This window comes from Budorcas taxicolor, chromosome 9 (assembly GCF_023091745.1).
Source record: "Budorcas taxicolor isolate Tak-1 chromosome 9, Takin1.1, whole genome shotgun sequence".
NCBI classification, from domain to species: domain Eukaryota; kingdom Metazoa; phylum Chordata; class Mammalia; order Artiodactyla; family Bovidae; genus Budorcas; species Budorcas taxicolor.
Genome location: NC_068918.1, coordinates 30,734,077 through 30,761,713, shown reverse-complemented (window position 1 = coordinate 30,761,713; position 27,637 = coordinate 30,734,077). Strand labels below are relative to the sequence as shown.

The 27,637-nt window shown below is 39.2% G+C and overlaps 1 protein-coding gene across 1 annotated transcript in view; it reads right to left on the bottom strand.

Annotated features, from left to right (window-relative positions):
• Window positions 1–483: 483 nt before the first annotated feature.
• REV3L (REV3 like, DNA directed polymerase zeta catalytic subunit) overlaps window positions 484–27,637 on the bottom strand; it is a 174,805-nt gene continuing 147,651 nt past the window's right edge. The window contains exons 25-32 of the mRNA XM_052645563.1: window positions 27,079–27,285; window positions 22,095–22,204; window positions 15,649–15,763; window positions 10,366–10,503; window positions 8,176–8,366; window positions 7,143–7,389; window positions 5,302–5,511; window positions 484–1,461 (exon numbers count right to left, since the gene is read on the bottom strand). Coding sequence (XP_052501523.1) covers window positions 1,321–1,461; window positions 5,302–5,511; window positions 7,143–7,389; window positions 8,176–8,366; window positions 10,366–10,503; window positions 15,649–15,763; window positions 22,095–22,204; window positions 27,079–27,285 — 1,359 coding nt within the window. The 3' untranslated portion in view covers window positions 484–1,320. The remainder of the gene's footprint in view (window positions 1,462–5,301; window positions 5,512–7,142; window positions 7,390–8,175; window positions 8,367–10,365; window positions 10,504–15,648; window positions 15,764–22,094; window positions 22,205–27,078; window positions 27,286–27,637) is intronic.

Sequence of the window (27,637 nt, the reverse complement as noted above, 5' to 3'; positions counted from 1 at the left end):
TTAATTTTTTTCTATTGAAAATAATTTTTTAAGAAGTACTAATATAATGTCCAGAGGGAAGACAAAAATTATATCTAAATGAACATAGGAGATGTAGTAAAACGTAGATTTGTAGAACTCTGAAAGGATGAAAGCTAAACATTTCCTAGACTATTTTTGCTCCCATTAAAAAAATATCTGAAAGTTTGGGTAAGGGAATTACAGCATCAATTAGGATGAGTTAAATTTACCTTATTAAAATTCAGAAGGGGTGGGGTAGGGAGGGTGTAACTAATGTAGGCTTACAGAACAGATGAAGAGCGTGCAACTTATAGCAAGATAAAACCACACTGCTGTATTTCGTATTTTATTCAATTTTAATATGGTTTCCATTATTAACTTTTAAAACAAAATGATTTCCAGTTTAGAAAACAATGCACTGACCACATAATTCTTTTTTTATATACAGTTATACAAATATTCTAAATACACATTTTGTGTTCAAGATGATGGCAAATAAGATTAACTGTACAGTACATAAGGAAAGAAAATATTTTAAGCATATTTAGAAGCAATAGAAATGTCTATACAAAACAAGCAAAAATGGAATAAAATTTTTTATTTTTAAAGTATTGCAACAGGCCCACAGGTTTGTAACAAAAATGTCTTTGCACAGTTCCTCACAATGCCCCATTAATAGCTAAAGCAAGACAGCGGTTTTAGAAAATAATGTTTCAAAATGCTACACATGGTACTATTGTTTGCACAGTTTGATCAAAATAACAACTCTACTCTGAGTCAAGCAAAACCTAGAGGAAATATACCAAACAACTTGAAAATCATTTGTATAAAATTCATTGCACATTATTTTACTCAGTTGTTTGAAAAGTAAAAAAGTGTATTTACAAAATATTTCGCAGTCAAAATTATAAAGTGGATGAGTATCTCTAAGTAACACGTCTTGATACAGACAGTTCAAGGAAAACACGAATGTCTTTTTTTAAAGAGGTTTTCAGTGCTCCTTCCACAGGGAAGTAAATACGATCTACTCAAATGGATTTACAAGATGTTACACATACTGGAGCAAATTCAACACCTGCATTATAAAACAATGTTAAAAAGGTGAAAGGATGAGGAATTTGTACATTGTAAGAAGTGAGCTATTCAGAGATCAACAAATACGATTTTTAATTCAGTTATCATAAAAGTCTTCATAGTCTTCAGATAATAAGAGAGACAATGAACATAGTTGACTCGATGAAAGTTGAAAAAGCACCATGCACAACAGTTTAGTGGTAAACACTGAAAAAATAGCACCTGGAATTCTGTGATATTGACAATTTAAAACTGGTCTAGTAATTGCCGGAGATACGGTGCCTTGGATAATTCTCTATTTACTCGGGAGACTTTGTAAAGTACTGGGCAGTTCAGAGAAACACATGGGATATGTCGATCAAAGCAGCCTGTACAGTTCTTGCATATCTGAAAGAACAAGAGGAGTACATCAAACGATAGGAAGGTTTCTGTCTCTGTGTGTAAACAGCAGACTTTTAAAATCCTTTGTGACCCACCACAAATTACTGGCACATATTACAGAAAAGTTTCATTAGTTTTCATCTTTCTGAAGCATAGACAACCCTAAGTTAAGATGTTTCTGAAGAATATTATTTCACAAACCATAGAGCATGAAATTCCCTAAAGGATTCATTTAATCCCAGAAATCAACTTTCCTTTATGGTAGAATCCTATTGTATTAAGATCCACAAAATAGGCTACCCAATTACCATTCAAAGACTGGCTCTTAAATTCGCTATGTACACTGTTTTTTCAAGTTACTCTAATATTTTATATGCTAATCAAAAAAGTTATCCACTTTCTTATTTCAGAAGAGAAAATGCTAGTATGGGGGAAAAAAATATCAAAGATGTTGAAAGTAGCTAGCTAGACCAATAGTTTCAACCCTGGCTGTACATGAGCTTAAAAATAGACTAATGTCTGAGCCTGATCCCAGACCAAGGAATCAGGATCTTTGGGTGTGAGAGCTTAAGAATCTGTACATCTTAGGGCTCCCAGATGATGCTGATGTATAATGAGAACTGATCTAAAAGAAAATATTAAATCATAAGGCAGTTTTTAAAGAAAAGCATTAGGTCTTACCCAGTGATCAGATTTTAATATATAAGGTCTCAAGTCTCACACACAGTTTAAAGTGGTAAAACATGAAAAACTTTAAAGGATACTAGTGAGGGCCCCGAGGGTTAAGAAAATACAGGCTGATTTTTAATGTGAACAGTTTATCCAAGTGATTTTAAAAAGGGATAGCAATTAGCTGCTGTTACACTAATTACCTTTCAAGAGAGAAATCAGATCTGCTCTAGTTAATTCTCTGGTCTGTTTCTAAGAGCTTCTGTTTTAGAGGCCTCACAGCGGGGGCGGGGGGGGGGGGGGGGGGGGGGGACCTCCTTCTCTACCCCACTATTTTTTAGTCAATTGCAGGGCCCGTTTTTCTCAGCACCCTGGTTACTCTCCCCGGTAGTATGATACTGCCACAAGCAAACTGCTCAGAGCTCCAAGCTTCGGTATGCTTGCTGGAGACTAAATGTGCTCTTCTATTCTGAAGACTTTCACCAATTAGATCTCTGCCAAGAGACTTAAAGCTACTCCTAAATATAGAATGTCTGTATTACAGCTCCATGTCCTGCAGCTACATCCAGGTGCCAGAACAAACTGATAAATATTTATGCACTCTGTGCTTGTCTGATAAATAAACCAGGATGGAATTACTTGTCTCGCTAAACTTAATGTTTGGTTTCAAGATTCTTTACTGGAGATTTAAACCCTGAACAGGTTATGTTTAAAACTTTAAACACTGCAACCTAGAAACTTATTTTTTAGCAGATGCTTAAGAAAACAAACAAAAACCTGCTTTAATATTTATTGATTCTTTTTTGTTATCCTTTGGCTTACTTTCTAGATTTTTGAAAAATTTTCAGTCAGATGCTTTTGTTTTTTATGTTTATAATTAAATGTTTAAGGTGATGAATTTTTCTCTGAGATCTGCCATGTCTGTCTAGAATCTTGTATGTACTGTTTGTTTAATAAGTGTTAAAATTTCCAAATAGAAGGATCCTTTTGTTTTCTGAGTTTATTAGCTTTATAGAATTGTATTGATAAAACGTTTGTAATATTTCTGAAATTTATTAAGGTTTTCTTTGTAGTCTAAAATATGGTCAATTATTTAACATTTCATATAAATGTTTTCCACAACTTGAAAGATATATTCTCTAATTATTAGGTTAGAGAGTTTGATATATAATCAAAAGGTTTACCTTACAATGTTTAGATATTTAATTACACTTATTTCTGATCACTGATTTGTCTTGGTATGAGAGCTGTTTATTATTATTACTAATGTTTCTGACAATTTCTCATTTTATCTCCTGTAATTTCTGCTTTGTGAGAATTCCTACAGGTTATTTATGTACAGGAGACACACATTTTAATTATCTTAGGAAAAAAGCAATCCTGAAGTTAAAATAACTCTTTAAAGATGATGAACCACCCCTTATTTATGAATAGCATTACTTTTAAAACTGCGCTTTTATAAGAAATAAGACCTAATATTGAACGGGGGCTCTGGTTAAACTGACGGCACGAACTAGCACAGTGCATGTTGCTGGGGCAGCAGACAGGTCCAGGGAGCTGCCTCCGACTCCAGGAGCTCTGGAGGCCCTGCCCATGTCTGCACCTTTCACTAGAAGCCAACTAGGGAATTTTCTAGGAGGGCAACTTGCTGCCATTGGGGTAGGAATCGAAAAAACACAAGTTAGGGACACCCGGTGACTAGTGGCTGTACTAACTACAACCACCACTTTGTGGTGGTACAAAAACTGGGGCAAATGGGCTAAAAATTGGTTGGTAGTCACTCCAGTGACTTACTGCTGCTTTAACTGCATTCAGCAAGAAGCTGTTTCCTCATTTAATACATATGTACGACCACCACCAAGGGCTGGACTCTAGCTAGGGACAGCTGACTCTCTGTCCTCACCTGCTCTCTGGTGAGGATGCTCAAGCCACAGTGCTGAGAATGGACAGGATGGTGGGGGGGATCAGTGTGAGGCTGCTGCAGGAGTTTAGGGAGAAATAATGGTGGTTGGACTATAGGATGATAACAGAAGGAAAGCCGGAAAGTTCTTATTTAAGAACTAATTAGTAGATGGATGGGGGGAGGGAAAAGTCAATTTATAATTTCAATAAGCTAGGTTTCTATGGTTGCATCAATAAAATCATACCTTTCAGATGCTACCATCCTTAATAAAATTCGTTTACTGCATTCTGAATGACTAGCTATATACACTATATAACGTAAAGAGTTTTCTGCCAATGCGGAACAGTGGCTAGGATGTTGCAGAGGAAACAGTCCCTAACAGTCCGTAACTATCCTTCTACAAGCATGCAAGTTCTGAACAGCCTAGTCTCCCCAGAGATGGCTTCTGTCCTATTGCCTTGCGTGGCAGCTAGGAGTGTCTTCCTAGGAGGCTATGGATACTCCAACTTGCTTCAAAAGCCTCTCTACCTTGAAGGGGCACGGTGCAGAGCCTGGCCTTTACATACTAGTGGCTGGATTACTTTAGAGCAGATGAGCTGCTAGGAGCGACTGTATAGGAGAGTTCACAACAGAAGAGCTAGCAGGGACTTACGAAAGAGCATCAATCTTCATTCTGAGAAATCTAGGGCCAGGGACACGGCCAATACTATGGAGTCCAGACTGAAACCCTGATGTCCTTACTATCAGGTGGATTCATTTTCCACTAAATCACACTGCCTCTCAACTATCTGGTTGGCTTTAAAACATTTCAATAACCTTCTATGTTGCTCATCTAAAGACAAAACAAACTCTACCACAAGACTGTTATTCTTGCCTGAAAGCTAAAAATGTAACTTGAAACATGATGGTATAAGGAGATACAATCAGTCATTAAGAACTGCAAATGTTCCAAGTTGACTAGCAATTCTCTAAGAAAACAAGGTTTCTATGAGAATGGTAAGTAGATATGGGAGACAAAGCAATTAGTATTTTCTTTTTTTAGAAATACTGCTATAAAAGAAACTGGATGGCTGGACAGTATAGTTCTATGGTTCTAATAAACATACTTAGTTTTTAGTAGTTCAATTATGCTGTTTTCAGGATTTTAGAAGTTGACTAACTTAGAATCCTTACTCCACTCTCACACCTCACACTACACCTCCCTCAGGAGTTGACTACATTTCCCTGAAGTCTCAGACTGCTTGGGGTTCTGGGTCTGTTGAACAAGGCTGTACCTTTACAAGTCGCTCCTGTTGACGTTCCAACTCTCGAATTTCTTGGTTGAGGATGACTGCCACATGCTGAGGCTGGCTGCGACATTTACTGCAGATGCCGTGCTGAGTCAGGTCATCACACACAGGACAGTGTAAGGTAGTGAAATATTGTGCAATAGTGCCTTTCCGCCCTTCAAGTTCACTTCGAGAGGAGCTGGTGGCCTTCTGGATCTATATAAACATCAATTCAGAAATAAGTCTAAGCCAGCTTTATAGCAGAGTGGCTCTTCTCATGCTAATTACAGGATCACTAAGGCATTATTTCCTGTGTTCAACAAATACTGAATAGCTACTATGTATCAGGCACTGTTCTAGATACTGGGCTTTAGAAAAAAACAAAGTCCTTCCTTTATAGCTTAATATCATCAGATATATTGTTTTGTTTTCCTTTTTTGGGGAGAGGAAAATGGTCTCAGAATAAGTCATCAGGATATATTATATAGATTAGGAAATGAAGTAAATAATATTGCAGTAACTTTAAATGGTAACAGATGATAACTAGATTTTATCATGGTGATCATCTCACTGTCAAATCACTATACTGTATGCTTGAAACTAGTATCAGACAGTATGTCAATTATACATCAATGAAAAACAAAAAGAGTTTCTTGTCACTCGGTTTTGTTGGTTGCAATCCGTAGATGTATGAAATTATAGGGGCAAAAGAGATCAGGGAGAACAAAGGAGACAATCCAGGTTGAGAGTGGATACTGTTTAAGACTGCACAATTTTGGCCATGGAAGGAAGGTAAAAAAGTAACCTGTTAGGCATTAAGGTGCAAAATTCAAGCAAAAGGAAACCTGGAGCATTTCAAATGAAATTAGATACATGTCACCTAAGCTTCCTTCTTTGAAGTTGATAATGGTTTCCGAGATCTGTCTTCTGATACTCTTTTCACACTGAAATAACATTACCCTCTTACTATCATACCCTTGCCGCATTCCCCTGGTGTCTTACAAGTCACTCTGCACCAAAGTTATTAGGTTAGCCTTTTATAAATGCTACTGGTTGAACACTCCTGGGGCTGATGTAATGAAAAACACTAATAGCTTTGTGGTGCAGAGCCAGGGCCCGGTGTTACAGATGCTGGCCAGCACAGACTGTCTGAAACACAGCTTCACCCTCAGTTTCCCAGCTGACTCTTTTCCTTGAGGCCCTAAGTGCGTACTGAGAAAGTAAAAACAATGTAAGTATTAACATATCAATTTTCCTGAATACTCTCAGGCTTTCACAGTCTGAGCAAATGACTGAGCAGACCTAATTGTAAACATCAGATAACAACCGCTACCTTCCTAGAGTAATGTATCCCTGACTGTTACAGAACCACAAACTGTTCCCTCGGATGGGGATAAACTAAGAAAAAAGGAGTTCAGGCAAAACTCCCTTTGCTAAGATTTCACATTGCATGTTTTATTTTAGTAAAATGACACTTTAATATTCTTTACTCTGGTCTCTACAGAACTATGTCTAGCTACTAGAGCTTATATATTTCTTAAATACCCATTTTGAAGGAATTTCTGCTCTTTCATTTTTATTTGCTGTTTGTGATATTTTATAGTTACGTGTTTACCACTGGAGTAGTTGTGGGATTTACTTTAATCTTCTATAATTTGGCTAATCTGACAGAAGCTGGGAAGGTGTTTGTAAAAGATGAAACCAGAAAAGTATAGCATGTTTGTTGGTTTAGGATAGTAAAGGATTTGCTCTGCTTTGATAGCATGTAAATGAAATCTTTAGTTCTCCTGAAAACGTTAAGTGAATTCTCTGTGGGGTCATAGCACAGGTGCGTTTAGTAGGCTTACCCGTGGTAATTCATGATACCAGCTGAAGACATCAATACCAATAAGAGAGAAGATTCTTGCAAGGGGTGGAAGGATCTGCTTGGTGATATAGTAAGTGGCATTCAGTCTCACAGTTGGGTCCTGCAGGACTTCCACTGGGCGCCTTACTAGTTGGATAAGTGGTACTCCAGGGGCTCCATAAATGATGACATATGGTACTCGCTCCCCAACTCGAGGCTCAGAGCGCCGATCGTAAGTAAGCATTTTCCTATTTAAATCCAAGTAAAACAGTCATTCAAAGACTGTCATGGAAGGCATCTCTCCAGAAAATGAAATGAGAATTAAACAGTAATGAAGCCATGAGAAATTGACAAGGGGAACCTTCAAGGTAGTTTTAACTCTGACAGCCATATACACTTCACTTAGCACCAAATGGATATGCTCTAAGAGTTTAATAAAACTTACCCTGTAAATTACTGTTACCTGGAGAACAGTATGAGTTGGCAGATACCAACTAGCTTAAATTAACTATCATAAATCTAAAAGTTAAGAGAAAATTTAGCTGATCAGCTGATCTCCTAGAATGACACCACCTTACTGCTGTAGCAGGATCAATATTAAGGACTACCTATGATTCCGATGGAGAAGGAAATGGCAGCCCACTCCAGTGTTCCTGCCTGGAGAATCCCAGGGATGGAGGAGCCTGGTGGGCTGCCGTCTGTGGGGTTGCACAGAGGCGGACACGACTGAAGCGACTTAGCAGCAGCATGATTCCAATATCGGAAAAACAATCCCTTCCAGCTCTGTAACAGATTACAGTTTCACTGAATCTAGTTTTTGCAGGGAAGGCCAGAAGAGGAGCTCTTTTTTCCCCTTCAGAGCTTGCAGCATTTGGGGTCACCCACTCCTGTTAAAAAGGCTTCATGTGGGCAGGAGAACAGACAACTGTGTATCTGTGCCTGTGGACTAGGTCTTTTCACCTACTCCAAACCATTCAGAATCGCAGGACCACACTCCTAGGTACTGAGGGCTGTGTGGCTGTGCGCATCATTACCGTGTAAGTTCCAGGGCTGGCACACAGGCACCGGGTTTGTAAGAGGCACTTCCTCTGTATTCCTTGGCAAAGATGAAATCTTGTATGCTGGCCTTTCCTTCCAGAAGCTTCATACATTGTCGTTGAACATACTGTTTAATTAAACTTATATCTCTTGTTTCAAATAGCAGCTTCAGAGAACGCTCAAGTATCTTAAAAAGAAAATGGATATGCTTGTAAAGGTAAAATATCCTCTAATATATTTCATCACTGCTGTTACACTTCCACTTACATAACTGCCAGAAAACTTCCTGATCTACCTAAATAATCTGCTATTTACCATGACTGGATAATAAAAAATTACTGAAACTGGAAATTATTTGGAGAGTTAGCTTGAGGAAAATCATATTGGAATGCCATGCAGATGAAGTGTCTGCTACGTGTGATGAGCAGCATGAAACATCTGTCTCATACAGCCAAGAGCACTCTAGGCACAGAAGCCAGACATGGTTTTCATGCATTATTTTTTATTTACTCTGTTATAGAAAGAGTTGGATTCAGGTGGACAGACAAGCCCGTCTTGTGCCTTTTTATAATGTCAGGAAACAGAAACTGCACAGAACTTTCTGTGCTGCAGTGTTTCTATTGGAAAATGACCGACATACAGTGGAATGGATGTAAATTAGTTCCAGGTGGGAAAGCTCTGTATCTTATTTTGAGTACTGGAATCCATAGGTATTTTACACAAGTTTGCTAACTTAGCTAGGGTACCATTCTTCCCTCAGAGAAAGAATGCACTGGATAGTATCTTTCCAGAAACTAGTATGAAATATATCTCAAATTTATATAATGTTACATATATGACATATAGGTTGATTATTGTCACTCTCTTATACTTTTAATGCTCTCATATGGTATAAACGGAATAGCACTCTACAGTTTTTTTTGAGAAAACCTTTATTGCACATTGTTGAATTAATTTGTTTGTATAAACAGCACACAAAGATTTATGTTCTGAAAATCCTTGAAGGTTCTAATCAGCAGTCTGCAAGGAGTTGAGACTTTGGTTTCGTGTCTTTTTAAGGCATACATTTCTCATTTATTTTAAAATTTTGAACATAATTTGTTTTCCAAAATATTTTTGATGTCCGTTATAAAACTTCTCTACCATGAAACCACAGTTCCTGATCCTGAAAGGCTGCTCTTTTCTATGAGACTAAATGTGCCCCCAGAGAGCTGGTGCACCACGCACTTTTCACAAGGCTGGGCAAGTACTAATAACTCAATCCCTGTGGGATCAAATATCGGATATTTGGTATGCACTTTGATTTTCATAGATATACAGAATACTCTTTCAACTTTGACCTTTAATACTACAAGAAAGGAAAAAAACCTATACATGAGTACTAAAAAATCTGATCTTCTCCAGAAATCATAACAGTTGTCCTTCAGAACCAAGTCTGTGACTGTTAGATGATTTTTTCTTTTCTTTCTTATTCTCTCTTTTGTTAGTCATGTATGACTCATGAGACCCCATGGACTGTAGCCCACCAGGCTCCTCTGTCCATGGAATTTTCCAGGCAGGAATACTGGAGTGGGCTGCCATTTCCTACTCTATACACACTGAGTTTTATGACAGCATTAAAAGTATGAGAGATTGACAGTAATTATTTTTGGTTTGTTACAGAACAAATATGGGCCTGAATAAAGAAGAAAAGAAATAAAAAATACTATGACTAAAATTACTGTGGTTGAGAAATTTAGGTAATTTATAGTACCAGTGTTCAGAAATCTTCCTAACTTGTATTTGGTAACTCAAGTAAACAGAATTTCAGTTAATCTAAGATGGATTATTTTACTTATGAAATTTCTCTGTTCACTTTCTCTTCTTTATCCTGCTTCACAGCTTTTGGGTGTTGCCATATGATAAAATATCATATCAACTCTAGATGATTAGGCAGGAAATTTTCATCAAGTGTTGCTTTTTAGCAACTGTGTGAAAGGTAAGGTGTGGGAGAGGTCAGAAACTAAGGACTTAAATAAGCTGCTTTCATTAGAAATGAAACTCAAAAAATCATACAGTTTCTCTTTTAGTTAAACACAGTCATATAGTCCATACAGTTTTTCCACTTAGAAATTTGCTTAAGGATGTTTACCCACTTTCTTTGCCACTTATTTCTAAAAGATGAAAACAAGACAGATAAAACTTACCTTAGAAACAGCAGGGCAGGAATCTCTTCTCACTGTTTCTATTCCTTTTGCATCAAATACTGGGTCCTTTTGATCCAGTGTTTCATACATGTAACCCACATACCTCTTTTTTGTTTGTAAGACACAGGGCAAATATACCTGTGATGAAATTAATAAAATGTCTCTCAATAAGCACTTTTCCCCCAACCACAAACATCTTATTTTTATATGCCTTTCTCTCTCTTTAACCAGACGTCAATTTTAAGAAAACTCTAAATACGGCTTCAGTTCAGTTCAGTTGCTCAGTCGTGTCGGACTCTTTGCGACCCCATGAATCGCAGCACGCCAGGCCTCCCTGTCCATCACCATCTCCCGGAGTTCACTCAGACTCATGTCCATCGAGTCAGTGATGCCATCCAGCCATCTCATCCTCTGTCGTCCCCTTCTCCTCCTGCCCCCAATCCCTCCCAGCATCAGAGTCTTTTCCAATGAGTCAACTCTCTGCATGAGCAAAGAACACCCAGGGCTGATCTCCTTTAGAATGGACTGGTTGGACCTCCTTGCAGTCCAAGGGACTCTCAAGAGTCTTCTTCAACACTTCAGTTCAAAAGCATCAATTCTTTGGCGCTCAGCTTTCTTCACAGTCCAACTCTCACATCTATACATGACCACTGGAAAAACCATAGCCTTGACTAGACGGACCTTTGTTGGCAAAGTAAATACAGCTTAGGGCTCAACAAATTCATGAATAACACTTGGAGGACAGAGCGAACAAAATGAGTTGCCTTTACTTGCACTACCAATTCTGCTCCTTCCTCAGCTGACACTGCTCTTTCAGAGTCAATCATATCTCTTTAAATAATTAAAAAATTTCAGTAACACCTACATATGGAACAAATTAAAAAGTTACAAGAGAATACACAATAAAGAGTCTACTGTCCCCTCCATAGAGGCATCCTCTGTTACTGACTTCCTGTATGTTCTTCTCTAAGTAAATGTACTTATATACATAGGGTAGCTTAGCTTCCACCTCACTCTGTACTTTGCTTGCTTCATTTGGTAATTATCTTGGAGAGAATTCCATTCTCAACAGAAAGTTCATTTGGTTTTGCAGCTGCATAGCAGTCCATTTTATGAGGGTATAATAAGTTTTGTAACCTGTTACCTACTCCGCATCATTTAGGATGTTTTCAATCTTTTGGAATTACAAGTAGTGTTCCCATGAACAACCTTGCTTGGATTAATCCAAAGGATAAATTCCTTGAAGTGAATTCCTGGATGAATGGGTGTGTGTCTCCACCCCTTTTTACATTACCAAACTGGTCCTTTCTTCTGCCCCAAGCTGTATCAGTAATCACATTAAATGTAGGTGGTGTAAAAAGTGTAAAAATGGTGTTAGAAAATGTGAAAAGAAAATGTGACTTGTAAAAGGCAGGAATGATCAGATTAGATCCCATCAAAGATATGCAACAATATGCTTTCTACTAGAAATCTATTTTAAATAAAAAAGAATTAAAAGGTTAGAAAAAAAGATACACTTGTAATACTAATCAAAACAAAGCTGGAGTGGCTATATAATATCAGAAAAAGTAGATTTCCAGACAAGGGATATTATCAAAGATAAAAATATCAGCTTATCAAGGAGATAAGTAACCATAAATGTATATATAGCTAATAAGAAACTTCAAAATTAATGAAATATAAACTGGCAGAACAAAAAGCAAGAAACAGGCAGATCTGTGATTCTACTTGATACTTTGGCCCTCTCTCCTAAAAACTGACAAAGTCAGCAAAATTGTTACTGTTGGCTTCAACAACACTATTAATTAACCTAAGTGTTACTGTAGACCATTCCATCCAATAACCAGAATACACAAGGATTTTCAAGGTCACATGGGAACATGCTGGGCTTCCTAGGTGGTCCAGTGGTTAAGAATCCACCTTGCAATGCAGCAGACATCAGTTCCATCTCTGGTTCAAGAAGATCCCACGTGCCACAACTCCAGACCCTTCGCTCAGGAGCCCACGTGCAGCAACCACTAAAGCCTGTGCGCCACAGCACGAGAAGCCAACAAAACGGGAAGCCGTGCACTGCAGCCAGAGAGGAGCCCCAGCTGGCCGCAAACAGAAAGCCCGCATGGTCACAACAAAGGCCCAGCAGAGTCCAAAAAAAAGAGAGACCATATGCTAGCCCAAACAATGAACTTTAACAAATTTAAAAGCACTGAAATTATACAGACTAAGTTCTTTCACCACATGGAATTAAAATTAGTAACAAAAAGATATCTGAAAATATTAACTATTTGGAACTTAAACAGCACACTTCTAAATAACCTGTAGATTGTTATCATTGAAGCATAAGGTTCCCAGGTAGCTGCTGCTTCCCTGGTGTCTACTCAGATTTGATCCCTAGGTCAGGAAGATCCCCTGGAAGAGGAAAAAGCAACCCACTCCACTATTCTTGCCTGGAGAACCCCATGGACAGAGGAGCCTGGTGGGCTATATATATAGTCTACGGGGTGCAAAGAGTCAAGCACGACTGAGCACACACACTCACATGTCAGGGAGTGCCTAGGCGTCCTGCAAGGGAATCTGTAAGAGGACCTGGCTTTCAGCTGCCCTGATAGAGAAAAAGGAACACTGACTGTATGAACAGGGATTCCCCAGTGGCACAGTGGTAAGTTTGCCTGCCATTGCAGGAGACGGGGGCTGGATCCCTGATTTGGGAAGATTCCCTGGAAAAGGAAATGGCAACCCACTCCAGTATTCTTGCCTGGAAAATCCCATGGACAGAGGAGTCTGGTGGGCTAGTCCATGAGGTCGCAAAGAATCATGACTGAGCACCACCACAAGATATTAAAATAATAAAAGCACAAGATATCAAAATCTGAAGCTAAACTGGTGCTTTGAGAGAAATTTACATATTTAAAGTGCTTATATTAAAATTTTGTTTAAAATTAGTGATTCACATTTGTAAATTAACAAGACAGGAAAAGAGAAGCAAACTAATCCCAAAGGAAGGAAATAATAGAGTGGATGTTAATGAAATGGTTCTTCAGAAAGTTCTATAAATGGTTAAACCTCTAGCTAGAATGATCAAGGGAGAAAAAGAGAAAAACATAAATTATCAATATCAAAAGTAAAAGGTGGGATATTACTAGAGTTTACAGATACCAAAATCACTTTAAGGAAGTATAAATAATTCATGCCAATAAATTTGGTAACTTCAGAGAAATGGACAAACTCATTGACAATCACAAATTTTAAAACTGACATGAGAAGAGAACCTGAATTATTAAAGATATTTAAATTATAATTGAAAATCCTCCCTCCCCCATAAAATTTCTGGACCAGACTGCTTCACAGATGAATTTTATCAACCATTTAAGAAAAAACTGCACCAATCTTATGCATTTCTTCTTTCAGAAGGCAGAAGAGGAAATACTTCTAACTCATGAGGTCAGCTTTTTTTTTTACCCTGTCCCCAAAGCAAAGACAATACAAGCAGAAAACAAAACCAAAAAACACTACAGACCAATATTCATGAACATATGCATATCAATTCCTAACAGATGGTTTGTTTTCTTTGAGAAGTTGTACAGTTTATGTTTAGGCCTATAATCTATTTCAGGTAAAATCTCATGTCCACTGTTAGTTTCTAAGGACACCATGCTCTTCACTTTGCTACACAGGCTGAATGTCCACAGCATCACATTCTCCCAGAATAGCACTCATCATCACTTTTTAATTTTTCTTCCCCCTCTCACCCCAATTAGAATGCTCACTCTTCAGGGCAGCTACCAAACCCAAGTCCTCTCTAAATCTCTCCCAGCACAATTCTTGCTTCAGAGCAGGTGCATAATAAACATTTGGGAGTCATCTTTGGTTCTCATCTCCCTCTTTTCTCTTTTCCACACCTGCTCTCCTAAAAAAACTTTTTAAATTCCTGCCCATCCTTCTTTCTCAGTATCTCTTGAACTGTTTATTTTCACTAGTTCATCCCCCTACTTTAGTATATACAGGTTGTAAGAGGCATCCTGTCTTGAGATTCTTCTCTTCCACATCCATCTCCAAACCACTGTGAGGCCAATCCTCCCTAACAGGCTCTGCCATGCTTTTGTTTGATAAACTTTACTGAATAAAGTTTAAACACTTTAGCTTGGCATTCAAGACACTCTGGAACCTGGTTTCCACTTTATTCTCCCAGACTTCTGCTACTCTGTATTCCCATATTGTGCATTTCCAGCTCCATATCCTTTATTTGCCATTTTCTTCTGTGCAGGACTGCAGTGCCCCGGCTGCATGGCTGAAATTCCAACCATTTTCTGAGACACACTGCAGCATTTACCTCCTACAAGGAGTCTCCCCACCTAGTGTAGAGGGACACAATACCTCCTTTTCTTTGCACTCTTATAGTGCTCAGAGAGACTGCTCCCTAAATTTACAATAAAAGACCATTTACATACATTTCTAATCTTTCCTTTTAGACTACTGGCTCTTAGAGGGCAGGACTGTGTTTTTGTATTCCACATCGCTCCTAGGTCAGTACCTTTAATACAGAAAGAACTAAATGCACATTTCGTATCTAAGGTAAAGTGAAAACAGTAGAAGGTCCTTGTGGCAAACTGCATTCTCCAAAGAAACACTCCTCTCAGACAGCCTTCTTACAGTGTGACTCTGACATTCTTCCCACTAAGAGATGGGGGCTTATGTTCCCTTTCATATCTAGATAGGCTGTGATCTGTATGATTCTGAGACTAGGTCATAAAAAGCAAAACACCTTTTATCTGGTTCTCTTTGGGATGTACATTTCTAGATCTCAGCTATCATGCTGTGAGGAAGAGCAAGTAACCTCAGGGAAAGGCCACGTGGTGTTCCAGCTGGTGTCCCAAACAGCAGCCAGCATCAACCCCAGATGTGGGATTGAGCAGTGAGCAAGCTTCAGGGGATCAGTCCTGAGCTGTCAGCTGAGGACCCAGACATTGTGGAGCAGAGACATGCCATCCAGCTGTACCCTTTTTGAATTCCTGGCCCATAAAATCTGGCAGTGTAATAGAATGGTGCTTGTTTTATACCATGAAGTTTGGGGCTGCACATCGATAGTTAAGTGGAACAGTCTTTTCATTTCTTTATATCAGATATTACTAAAAAATTTTTTGTGAAAACTATACCAAACTAATGGAGAAATACTTTAAATTTAACACTTTCACAGACCTGTATACCCTGAAAATGTATTAAGAAATCAGAAATCTCTACAAGGTATGTGAATTTTCTAAGTGATTTTTAGTATTACGTTTCTCTTACCTTTTCAAACTTCAATTTCACTGGTTTAGGGTTGGTAGCAGTTACAGCTTCAGCAATTTCTTGCCCAATCTTAAAAGACTGCTCCTTAGTGGCTCCTTTCAGTAGCACAAACATACTAAGAGGATTAAAAATAGAGTAGGTGATAAGGAAGCTGCAACAAATCCTCATCAATAGTAATTTTCCTGCCTAATACTGTAACACTTCGGAAAACCTTTCCCCCTTACTCTTCCTTACTCAGCTGCTTCCTATCTGAGCTTTCTTGTTTGATCACCCTTGCCTTGTTGTACCTATGATATATCTTGTTACAGATCCTTAAAGCATCTGATGTTTCCAGTTTAGCTACACACAGACCAGTTAGCACAGCTGCCAAGAAGGTCCTGAGTCATTCCTATACATTTATGGCGTTTTATGACACACAGTTATGTCAGTCACAAAATAAAAGATGTGATTATAAAGAAATTGAAAATTTACTTGTGATATGGGAGAAAATTTCCTTTCAGAACCACCCAACTTAGAAAAGAACACACATACATAAAACATATTCACTGAAGAACCGTCAGGAAACACCGAGAGGCACAAAGAAAACAGCCACTTACAATCCCACTGCTCAGACCAAAGACGCCAGGAAACCTGTGCATCTGTTGTGTACATCTGTAAATCTTTTCTCATTTGGGATCACAGGTCATAAAGTTGGATAACTTTCCCCTTTCATTTAGTAGTGTATTATGAATATTTTCCCACGTTTAGTTCTTTCACATTATTTTAACAGTTCTGTATTTCAATGTACGGATGTTGTCATTAAATTTTTTTCTAATATTTCATATGTAATAGTAAACATGGCACACTATGTCCTTAGAATAAATTCCTAGAAGTAGAATTTCTAGATAAATAGTATATATTAGAAATATTTTCTGAAAGATAATGTGAAACTGAATTCCAGAAAGCATTTTTTTTCCAGAAAGCTATTTCTGATGTATAATCCCACCAGTAGTATATAGATACAATTTGCATATAATGAATATACTTTAAGTGTATAGTTCATGAATACTGACAAATGTATAAGACTTGTGATGGGCTCAACTGTGTCCCTTAAAGTCCTATGTTGAACCCTAACCCCTAGTATCTCAGGATGTGACTATATTTGGAGACAGGGCCTTAAAAGAGATGATTAAGTTAAAATGTGGCTCTAATTTAGGTGGTTAGGGTGAGCCTGATCTGGTATCCTTATAAGAGGAAACTAGACAAAGAAACACCAAGGCTGCGCATGAACAGAGGAAAGGGCGCGTGAGGACAAAGTAAGAGGCGGCAACCTGCAAGCCAAGCCAGAGGCTTCACAAGAAAGCACACCACTCACCAATGCCTCCATCCTGGGCTTCCGCCAGAACTGTGAGAGAGCACACCTACTCACCAATGCCTCCATCCTGGGCTTCAGCCGGACTGTGAGAGAGCACACCTACTCACCAATGCCTCCATCCTGGGCTTCAGCCGGACTGTGAGAGAGCACGCCTACTCACCAATGCCTCCATCCTGGGCTTCAGCCGGACTGTGAGAGAGCACACCTACTCACCAATGCCTCCATCCCGGGCTTCCACACCTGTTCGCTAATGCCTCCATCCTGGGCTTCCACACCTATTCGCTAATGCCGCCATCCTGGGCTTCAGCCAGACTGTGAGAGAGCACACCTACTCACTAATGCCTCCATCCTGGGCTTCAGCCAGACTGTGAGAGAGCACACCTACTCACCAATGCCTCCATCCTGGGCTTCAGCCGGACTGTGAGAGAGCACACCTACTCACCAATGCCTCCATCCCGGGCTTCCACACCTATTCGCTAATGCCTCCATCCTGGGCTTCCACACCTATTTGCTAATGCCGCCATCCTGGGCTTCAGCCAGACTGTGAGAGAGCACACCTACTCACTAATGCCTCCATCCTGGGCTTCAGCCGGACTGAGAGAGCACGCCTACTCACCAATGCCTCCACCCTAGGCTTCAGCCAGACTGTGAGAGAGCACAGTACTCACTAATGCCTCCATCCTGGACTTCAGCCAGAATTGTGAGAGCACACCTACTTGCTAATTCCTCCATCCTGGGCTTCAGCCGGACTGTGAGAGAGCACACCTACTCACTAATGCCTCCATCCCGGGCTTCCACACCTATTCGCTAATGCCTCCATCCTGGGCTTCAGCCGGACTGTGAGAGAGCACACCTACTCACCAATGCCACCATCCCGGGCTTCAGCTGGAACTGTGAGAGAGCACACCTACTCACTAATGCCTCCATCCTGGGCTTCAGCCGGACTGTGAGAGAGCACACCTACTCGCTAATGCCTCCATCCCAGGCTTCCACACCTACTCACTAATGCCTCCATCCTGGGCTTCAGCCAGACTGTGAGAGAGCACACCTACTCACTAATGCCTCCATCCTGGGCTTCAGCCGGACTGTGAGAGAGCACACCTGCTCACCAATGCCACCTTCCCGGGCTTCAGCTGGAACTGTGAGAGAGCACACCTACTCACTATTGCCTCCATCTTGGACTTCAGCTGGAACTGTGAGAGAGCACACCTACTCACTAATGCCTCCATCCTGGGCTTCAGCCAGACTGTGAGAGAGCACACCTACTGACTAATGCCTCCATCCCAGGCTTCCACACCTACTCGCTAATGCCTCCATCCTGGGCTTCAGCTGGACTGTGAGAGAGCTCACCTACTCACCAATGCCTCTATCCCGGGCTTCAGCCGGACTGTGAGAGAGCACATTTCTGTGTTTAAACCACCACATCTGTGACAGCCCTAGAAAACTAATACATCTGTGTAACTACCACCAGCATCAAGATATAGGACATTTTCATGACCCCATGGAGTTCCCTTGTATTCCTTTGCAATAGTTCTCCACTGCACTTTGGGTCCAAGGCAACACAACCTGCTTTCAGTTACTATAATTTTGCTTTTTTCAAGAATATTACATAACATACAAAGCTAATATACTTATGTCGGGATTCTTTTACTCAACATAATTTTGAGATAGACCCATACCGCTGAAGTAACACTAACTAGTTCCTTTTAAATGCTGAATAGTATTCCATTATATGGATATGTCACATTTGTTCATTCATCCATTGACGAACATTTGGAATGCAGTTTTGGACTATCAATAAAGCTACAATGCAGAGTTGCATCAGGGATTTATGTGGACCGAAGCTTTCATTTCTCTTAGGTATATATCAAGAGTAGTACTGTTGAATCATATGCTAAGGGTATGTTTTAGTTTAGTGTAAATACCAAACTTAAAAAAAACAATTATTAAAATGTTTAGATGCAATGATGGAGAAAAGCATTTATACACACATTTCTAAGTTCTAGAACAGAGAAAACTTAGCTGTGGTAAATGAAATCAGGTAAATGGTTGCCTGGGGGTATGGGATGAAAATGAGGGACTTACTGCAGTGGAGCATGGCAGAACTTCAACAGGGACAGAATGTTCTGTGTCTTGACTGGGGTGGCAGCTGATTATATGTATCTATACATTTTGTGTGCTGAACTATATATATACACTGTGTACTTTGTTAAAAATTGTATCTTGATAAAGCTGATAAAAAATTAAAGTTATAAATACTTTACATGTTAAAAGTCATTATGATAGTGTATATATTTGAGATTTTGCCCGGCAGTGTCAGTAGGCTCACTTGAGTTAATCTATGCTCTTTTGGCCAGTTATAGTTGGAGCTAAGCTTCAAGAGAGCTGACCAGGATAAATGGGAATTTTTGTTTACTTACAGAATTAAGGTGACTAGCCTACAAACAGAGACTGTCTTAAAGGAGGGATTGTCATTTCACATGGGACGGAGAGTTGAGTGGGGTATTAGAATCACCCAGGAGGCCTTTTCTCAATTACATGCAGATTAACTTCCTGAGGGACTTTTTGCTCTAGTTCCCCAGCACCCTTCTGCTGTGCTGGACTTGTATATTGTCAGACGTCCTTCCCTGTCCTGCCTGAGAATCACTACTAGAGAGAGCTTCAATAGCTGACGGAAGTAGGTTGAGAACCACAATTATATCTGCTCTTGAGAAAGAAACACCCTTTCTGACAGAGTAATTTTGATCCTTTGGTAACTGATCTCCCTTAGCTGGACTCCATAAAACCAGCAGTCTTGAAACTGGAGGGAGCCAGTGGTTATTCATCATCTGTGTCAGACGTGGTCTGATGGCAGTCTGAGAGAGGCTCAAGTGACCTTTTTGATGGCCATGCAATCAGTTAGGAGCATAGCTAGAAAGAGACTCCACATCTCACTCTTGGTGAAGAACTCCTTCCTTCCATCAAGCATTCATCTGTTATCCCTAGAGCAGTGCTTCTCACCATGGTATCATTACTGTCTGCCCGCCCCCCCCGCCCACCGAAAAAAGCTAAAAGTAAATTTAACAAGAGAAAGTAATTAATAAGGAATAAAATATTGTTGGGTACAGCCGATCTTCGTGGGGCCCAGATCCACCATACTATCAAAGTGGTTTGCTCTTCAAAGACCGAATGCATGCCCTAGAGTAAAGTGTCCTCACTCAGTATATTTCAGTAAACATTACTAAATGAATCAGATGGTGAATGGTGATCAAAAGTTCTAATGATACTGCAAAAACATTTCATTGATTAGAATCATAAAAAAGCCTGTGATATCTGATATAGTAGTGAAAGTTGCTCAGTCATGTCCGGCACTTTATGACCTCATGAACTGTAAGCCCACCAGCCTCCTCTGTCCATGGAATTCTCCAGGCAAGAATACTGTAGTGTGTAGCCATTCCCTTCTCCAGGAGATCTTCCTGACCCAGGAGACCCTGGTCTCCTGCATTGCAGGCAGTCTCTTTACCATCTGAGCTCTATGTCTTACTAGTTGGGTGATCTCAGACACACTTCTTACCCCAGGGGAATCTGCTCCTAAGGAGCACCGGAGAATGGGCCTCCTAGGGTTTTCTTCCAGCCACATGGAAACTCTGACCCAAAAGTCCTCTTCCAGTCTGACATTCTAAGTCTGTGTTTTTTGATTTGTTTGATTTCCTAAAAATCTTAAAGGCTAAACAACATAACTACAATCAGAATCACGCCAACTTCTGATTCTGGGTGTGTGCTGTCAACCACTGACATTTAAGACCCTGAATTAAATTCAGTAATTTAAAGTTTTTCTCCTCTTCCCTAATTATTTTGTGAGGAGCTCTAGAAAACTGTGTCCTAGTAATTTTTGTTTTGCTAGACCTCTCAGCGGAAGTGGTTTTATAGAGCAGTGAAATACTCAAAGTGAGGAGTGGCTTCTGATGGGGAACAGTAGAGACTATGGATAAATGGGGCCTGGATAACTTGAAACTATCCCCACCTGTTGATAATGAAACAGCTGCTATGTGAAGGCAAGGTCTTATTCAGCATTAATATGATTATGCTGATTTTATGAGCACTAAAAAACTGGAGAAGACTAAATGCTGTTTAAAGATTAGCTGGAAGCTATTTTCAGTGATTAGAAGCATTATTTCTGATTGGTCCGCTGCACTGTAAAGTGATCAGAGCTCCTGAGGCAAGTGCTCTTAGAATGATCACACTGTGACTTTAAGCCTTTAATATGAAAAGAAAATTTCAGACTCCAAGAAACTTGCATAACTCCTATATTCTAGAAAAATTTTATTAACTCATACAAATAGGATATTACATAAATAACTGGGTCCTGTAAAATATCAAAGTAAGCCAGGTTGAGGTTATTTTTAGGATTCAAAGGCAGTCCTATCCTTTGTCAGCTCATAGATAATGGGCTTTAGGAAGTCTGTGAGCCTCTGGAATCAAAGCAAAAACTGTTTATGAACTGTTTATATAAGAAGGGCAACAGATTTTGGGGCCCATTGAAAAGTGAACCACTCATACCTTTGGCAACTGTCTTTCAAAAACATTTTGATTATTTTAAGATATATATTTAAATTCAGAGACCTGCAGCTATCTGAGGAATTCTTCACATTAAAAACTCTTTCTTTAAACAGACTAGACTCCTGTATATACAGTTTTTTCAGATCCCTATCTAAATACTTAGGGGTTCCCAGATGGCTCAGCAGTAAAGAATCCACCTGCCAATGCAGGAGATGTGGGTTTGATCCCTGGGTTGGGCACATTCATCCCTTGGAGGAGGAAATGGCAACCCACAACAGTATTCTTGCCTGGAGAATCCCATGGACAGAGGAGCCTTGTGGGCTACAGTCCAGGGGGTCGCAAAGAATTGGACACAACTAACCTACCATCACATCTACATACTTGCTACCTGGAGAGATGCCATGGGAATCTTCACAGTCTGCGGCTCACAAAAACTGGAGAGAACTTAGGTAGAATCTGTTCTTAGGAAGGATTATCCTTAAGGCATTTCAAACACTGAAATGAACATCTGAAGAGATGCAAAAGGACAACTACAAAACAGAAAGTTCATTACCTGTCAGTATCACCATATACAACCCTGGCACCCCATTTCTTGGTATCATTCACCAGTTTAATAGCTCGTTCCAAAGTTTCTCTGGCTTTGTGAACAATACTATCACCAACCTGTTGATACAAACACATTGGAAAAAAATTTCTTAATATAGTTTAGTATAAGACAATAGACTTTAATGTATAATACTTAATTTTCATTACTGAATATTTCTAAAAATGAAACAAGGAGAAAAGAACACTGAAAATAAAACAAAATAGTCACCAGAGCCATTCATTATTCCTTCTTCAAGTACTCAACAAGAAAATGGGGTGGATGAATAATTTAAAAGAAGAAACCAATCAATATACAGACTTGCCTGTGTGAATGTATCAGTAAGTACAATGGACTGCACTGTATACAAGGATAGCTATATTTGATCCTAGAAGAATAAACCTTATTTATTGAAGGACTTTCTAATATGCCTTTATACCGGCAGGAGACCCCACTATGTATATGCATGTGTGTGCATGTATTTTTCTGTTGGAGTGTCACAATAATTTCAGTCTCATTAAAGCACTCAAAGCCGGTGCACTGGGACAACCCTGAGGGATGGGATGGGAGGGAGGAGGCGGGGGGCTCAGGATGGGGGGACACACGTACACCCATGGCTGATTCCTGTCAATGTATGGCAAAAACCACTACAACCTTGTAATGTAATTAGCCTCCAATTAAAATAAATTAAAAAAAAGTTTACGCTGAACCTGAATCTCAGTGATTGGTTATACATAATTTTTATATTAATACTGAATGCAAGGAAAAATGCATGATTATATGATGGAAAATGTATCACAGTGTTCAATTTATATCAGGTAAGCAGATATATGTCTAACAAGGGTCCTTTCATTGGTGATTGGTGAGTTTTAACAATGAACATGGCGTAAGCTGACAAAGCAAAAAAGATGGTGGATCTTGACAAATATGAGAGGCAAGCTGATTATACTTCATAGTTAAATAAATTAAGGAGGCTAGTACAGCACTGCTGCTTCATTTACTAAACTCATTAAAGCTAAAGGCTGGGGAAACTGCTGTTCAGCATAAATGGAACATTACTTTTTAAAGTTTTAAAGTAAGAATTATGTACTTTTCCTTTTGCAAACAGTACATATAATGATCTTTCCCATTTTACTGTAAAATATGAATTATATGAACTTAATGCAGGATTGAGTAATAATTAAAAGGCTGTTTAAAGATATTTACAAAGGAAATATTAAGTATATGAACAAAGGAATAAACTGATCACAGAAACTTAATTTGGTTTTTAAATTAAGATCATAAATCCTGTTGAGACCTTTTGTGCATTAGAAAACCTTGAGAATATGAACTACAACCTAATACATTAAAAGAATCAATCATGTCATCTAATTGAAATTCGAGTTTAAATGAAACATTCAATCTGTCTTTTGCCACTTTCACAAGATAAAAACATGTGATAGCAAATAGCTAAGTGGGCAAGCCATCCAGAATTAGAGTCAAATGTGATTTTGAGATCTACACATACAAATAAATACACACATCACTGATCCTAAATGTCTGCCTCCTGCCATCTACTCTGACCCATTTAAACTACACCTGGAAGAGTCACAACTTTTGCAGCTGGCCCTGAGGTCCATGCACTATGAAGAACTCAGGCATGGAGGGACGGGCACCGTCGAGCACGGGGGGAGAAGAAAGGAGTGGGAATTACATTAAAACTGATTCTGCTACTCTGTGCAACAGTTCCTAATAAATAAGATTACAGGGCTAAGAGAATGGATTTAAAAAGAAGAAAAATTAATTGGTTTCACAATTTAGCCAATGGCTGGGATCCTGAAAAGTCATAATAAGAAAAATATTTAAAGTAAAAATCCTCTGAAAAGAATACTGCTAAGGATGTGGAGAAAAGGGAACGCTTGTGCACTGTTGGTGGAAATGTAGAACAACCATATGATCCAGCAATTCCACCTCTGGGTATTTATCTGAAGGAAACAAAAACTCTTAACAGGAAAAGATGCCTATATCCCCATGTTCACTGCAGCTTTATTTACAATAGTCTAGACATGGAAACAAGCAAAGTGTCCATGATGGATGAATGGATAAAGAAAATGTAGTTTATATACAATGAAATATTATTTAGCTATACAAAAGAAGGTAATCTTGCCATCTGCAGCAATATGGATGACATTGAGGGTATTATGCTTAGTTTTTTGTTTTTTTTTTTAACTTTTTACTCTATATTGGGACATAGCTGATCAACAGTGCTGTGGTAGTTTCAGGTGAACAGCACAGTGACCCAGCAATACATATACATGTATCCATTCTTCCCCAAACTACCCTCCCATCCAGACTGCCACATAACATTGAGCAGAGTTCCATATACTATACAGTAGGTCCTTGTTGGTTATCCATTTTAAATATAGCAGTGTGTGCATGACCATTCCTTCCCCCTGGCAATCATAAAAGTTTGTTTTCTGATAAGTCTGTGAGTCTCCTTCTGTCTTGTGGGTAAGTTCATTTGTATCATTTCTCTTTAGATTCCACATATAAAGGATGCCACACAATATTTCTCCTTCTCTGACTTGCTTCACTCAGGATGACACCCTCTACATTCATCCAAGCTGCTCTAAATGGAATTTTTCCACTTTTCTAACGGCTGAGTAATATTCCGTAGTATTTACGTGCCACATCTTTTTACCCATTCCTCTGCCAACGGACAGTTATGCTGCATCCATGACTTGGCTATTGTAAACAGTGCCACAGTGCACACTGGCATGCAGGTATCCTTTCAGATCAAGCTGAGACGCATTCAGTCTATAAATTTCCTTCTAAGCACTGTTTTTGCTGATCTCCACACACTGATAAATTGTATTTTCATTTAGTTCAAAATAATTTAAAAATTTCTTGAGATTTTTTTCTTTGACCTGTGTGTTATTTAGAAATTGGCTATTTAATCTCTAAGTATTTTGGGAATTTTCCAGCTATCTTTCTGTTATTGATCTCTAGTTTAATTCAATTCTGATCTGAAAGCAGAATACACTATATATATTCTTTTAAATAGGAAAAGGAGTACGTCAAAGCTGTATATTGTCACCCTGCTTATTTAACTTATATGCAGAGTACATCATGAGAAACGCTGGACTGGAAGAAGCACAAGCTGGAATCAAGATTGCTGGTAGAAATATCAATAACCTCAGATATGCAGATGACACCCTTATGGCAGAAAGTGAAGAGGAACTAAAAAGCCTCTTGATGAAAGTGAAAGAGGAGAGTGAAAAAGTTGGCTTAAAGCTCAACATTCAGAAAACGAAGATCATGGCATCTGGTCCCATCACTTCATGGGAAATAGATGGGGAAACAGTAGAAATAGCGTCAGACTTTATTTTTTTGGGATCCAAAATCACTGCAAATGGTGACTGCAGCCATGAAATTAAAAGATGCTTACTCCTTGGAAGGAAAGTTATGACCAACCTAGATAGCATATTCAAAAGCAGAGATATTACTTTGCCAACAAAGGTCCATCTAGTCAGCTCCTAGATGTGTGGGGACCCTGATGACTGGGTCCATTGGGGTTTTTTCTCTCTCAGATTTGTTTACCCTGAGCCTCCAGCAATTCATCAGTTATGGTCCTATTTTTACCGTGGCACTGGTTCTCAGACTTGTGCTCTTGGATTATGCTCTGGTAAGCTGTGAGTCTCTGTATTGACCTGTTGGGCCTCTTCAGTTGTGGGGAGGAGTAGCAGTTTACCCTGTGACTTCACTTCCCCAACAGATCTAAGAAAAGTTGTTGACTCTTCCATTTGTTTGGCTTACTTGGTGGGAGGACAGAGTGGAGACTATGAGTTTCTTACATGCTGGACATATAACCCGAAGTCCCTTGCACAAGTTTTTGGAGTTTACTTGGCCTACTGTGAGCTGTCTGGGGACTTTATTCTTCCACTGCTTTTCCTTTGCTGAACTACTGCAAATATGGCATACCACAATGCTCTAGCCTTCATTTGGCATGAAAAGATCATCAACCAAACAAGAATACTCTGTCCTTTTCTCAATTAGTGAATTATTGTATTACTCTGTCCTACTACTTTGTATTTATGTCAAATTAACACCCTAATTTAGTAAATAACAAGAAATTAGTCTTTTTAATGAAGTATCTTAATGGATGCTTTTGAACTGTGGTGTTGGAAAGACTCTTTAGAGTCCCTTGGACTGCAAGGAGATCCAACCAGTCCATCCTAAAGGAAATATTCATTGGAATATTCATTGGAAGGACTGATGCTGAAGCTGAAACTCCAATACTGTGGCCACCTAATGTGAAGAACTGACTCATTTGAAAAGACCCTGATGCTGGGAAAGATTGAAGGCGGGAGGAGAAGGGGACAACGGAGGATGAGATGGTGGGATGGCATCACTGACTCAATGGAGATGAGTTTGAGTAAACTCTGGGAGTTGGTGATGGACAGGGAGGCCTGGCGTGCTGCAGTCCATGGGGTCACAAAGAGTCGGACACAACTGAGGAACTGAACTGAACTACTGCAAGAGAAAGGTTTTACTTTATATCTACCTGTATACTAGTAAATATGGAATGATTTTTTTTCTTGACATTTAGAGAAGACAAATGAACTAGCCTCAGATCTCTATCAATACATTAAAAGGAATTATTTAGTACCAGTGTTACTGTAAACAGTGCTGTAACGGTGGCACAGAAACCTCATGCCAATAATTGATATGGTCATCTAGATATGCAGAAATGTGTATGCTAATTTATAAAATCATCATTAAATAGAGTTCTCATAGAGAAAACCCACAAATCCCCAAGAATATATATGTACATAAGCCCTGCAAGAAAAACTGATACTATGTCATGGAAATGAAACACTTTAAAGTTTCAAAACAAAATGCTTCAATGAACAGGTATTCATTTAATGCTGCTTTAGTCTCTTTTAAAAAAAGCTATAGACTTGTTATCACTTACCTCAATGCACGGCATTCTCCCGGAAAAATTAGCAGCTGTATAGCCAAATGTGACATTTGCTATCAGCTTAAGTCCTAGCTGACGTGCATCAAGCATTCGTGAAAGGGCTCTGTCCTGCTTGTAAGCCTTCATCGACCGCTTCACCATGAGTCTAGTCTTCAAAATCTCCTCAAGCATTCTTGGTAGCACACCCTTTCTTACTGAAGGCTATCATAAAGGGAAAAAAAAAAAAAAGAATGTTTAGATCCCATAAATATTATAGATTTAGATAATTAAGAAGGAAGCAAAAAGTATAACAATGGCCAACTGTCATGAATTGAAACAAATAATAAGAGTGGCCACAAGACCAGTGGCAGTCAATACAAAATCATCACATTTTCTTTCTTTTGAAGAGGGCTTTTCTCCTAAAAGGTTCCTGTAATGTTTATAAATCTACTGTAGCACTACTAAGTGAGTTCAGAGACCTCCAGGAAGGAGGATACCGACTAGTATGTAAAAGACCATACGCGTTCAGAGGGAAATTTTGTCAAAACTTTGATCCAAGACCCCACTCTTTCAG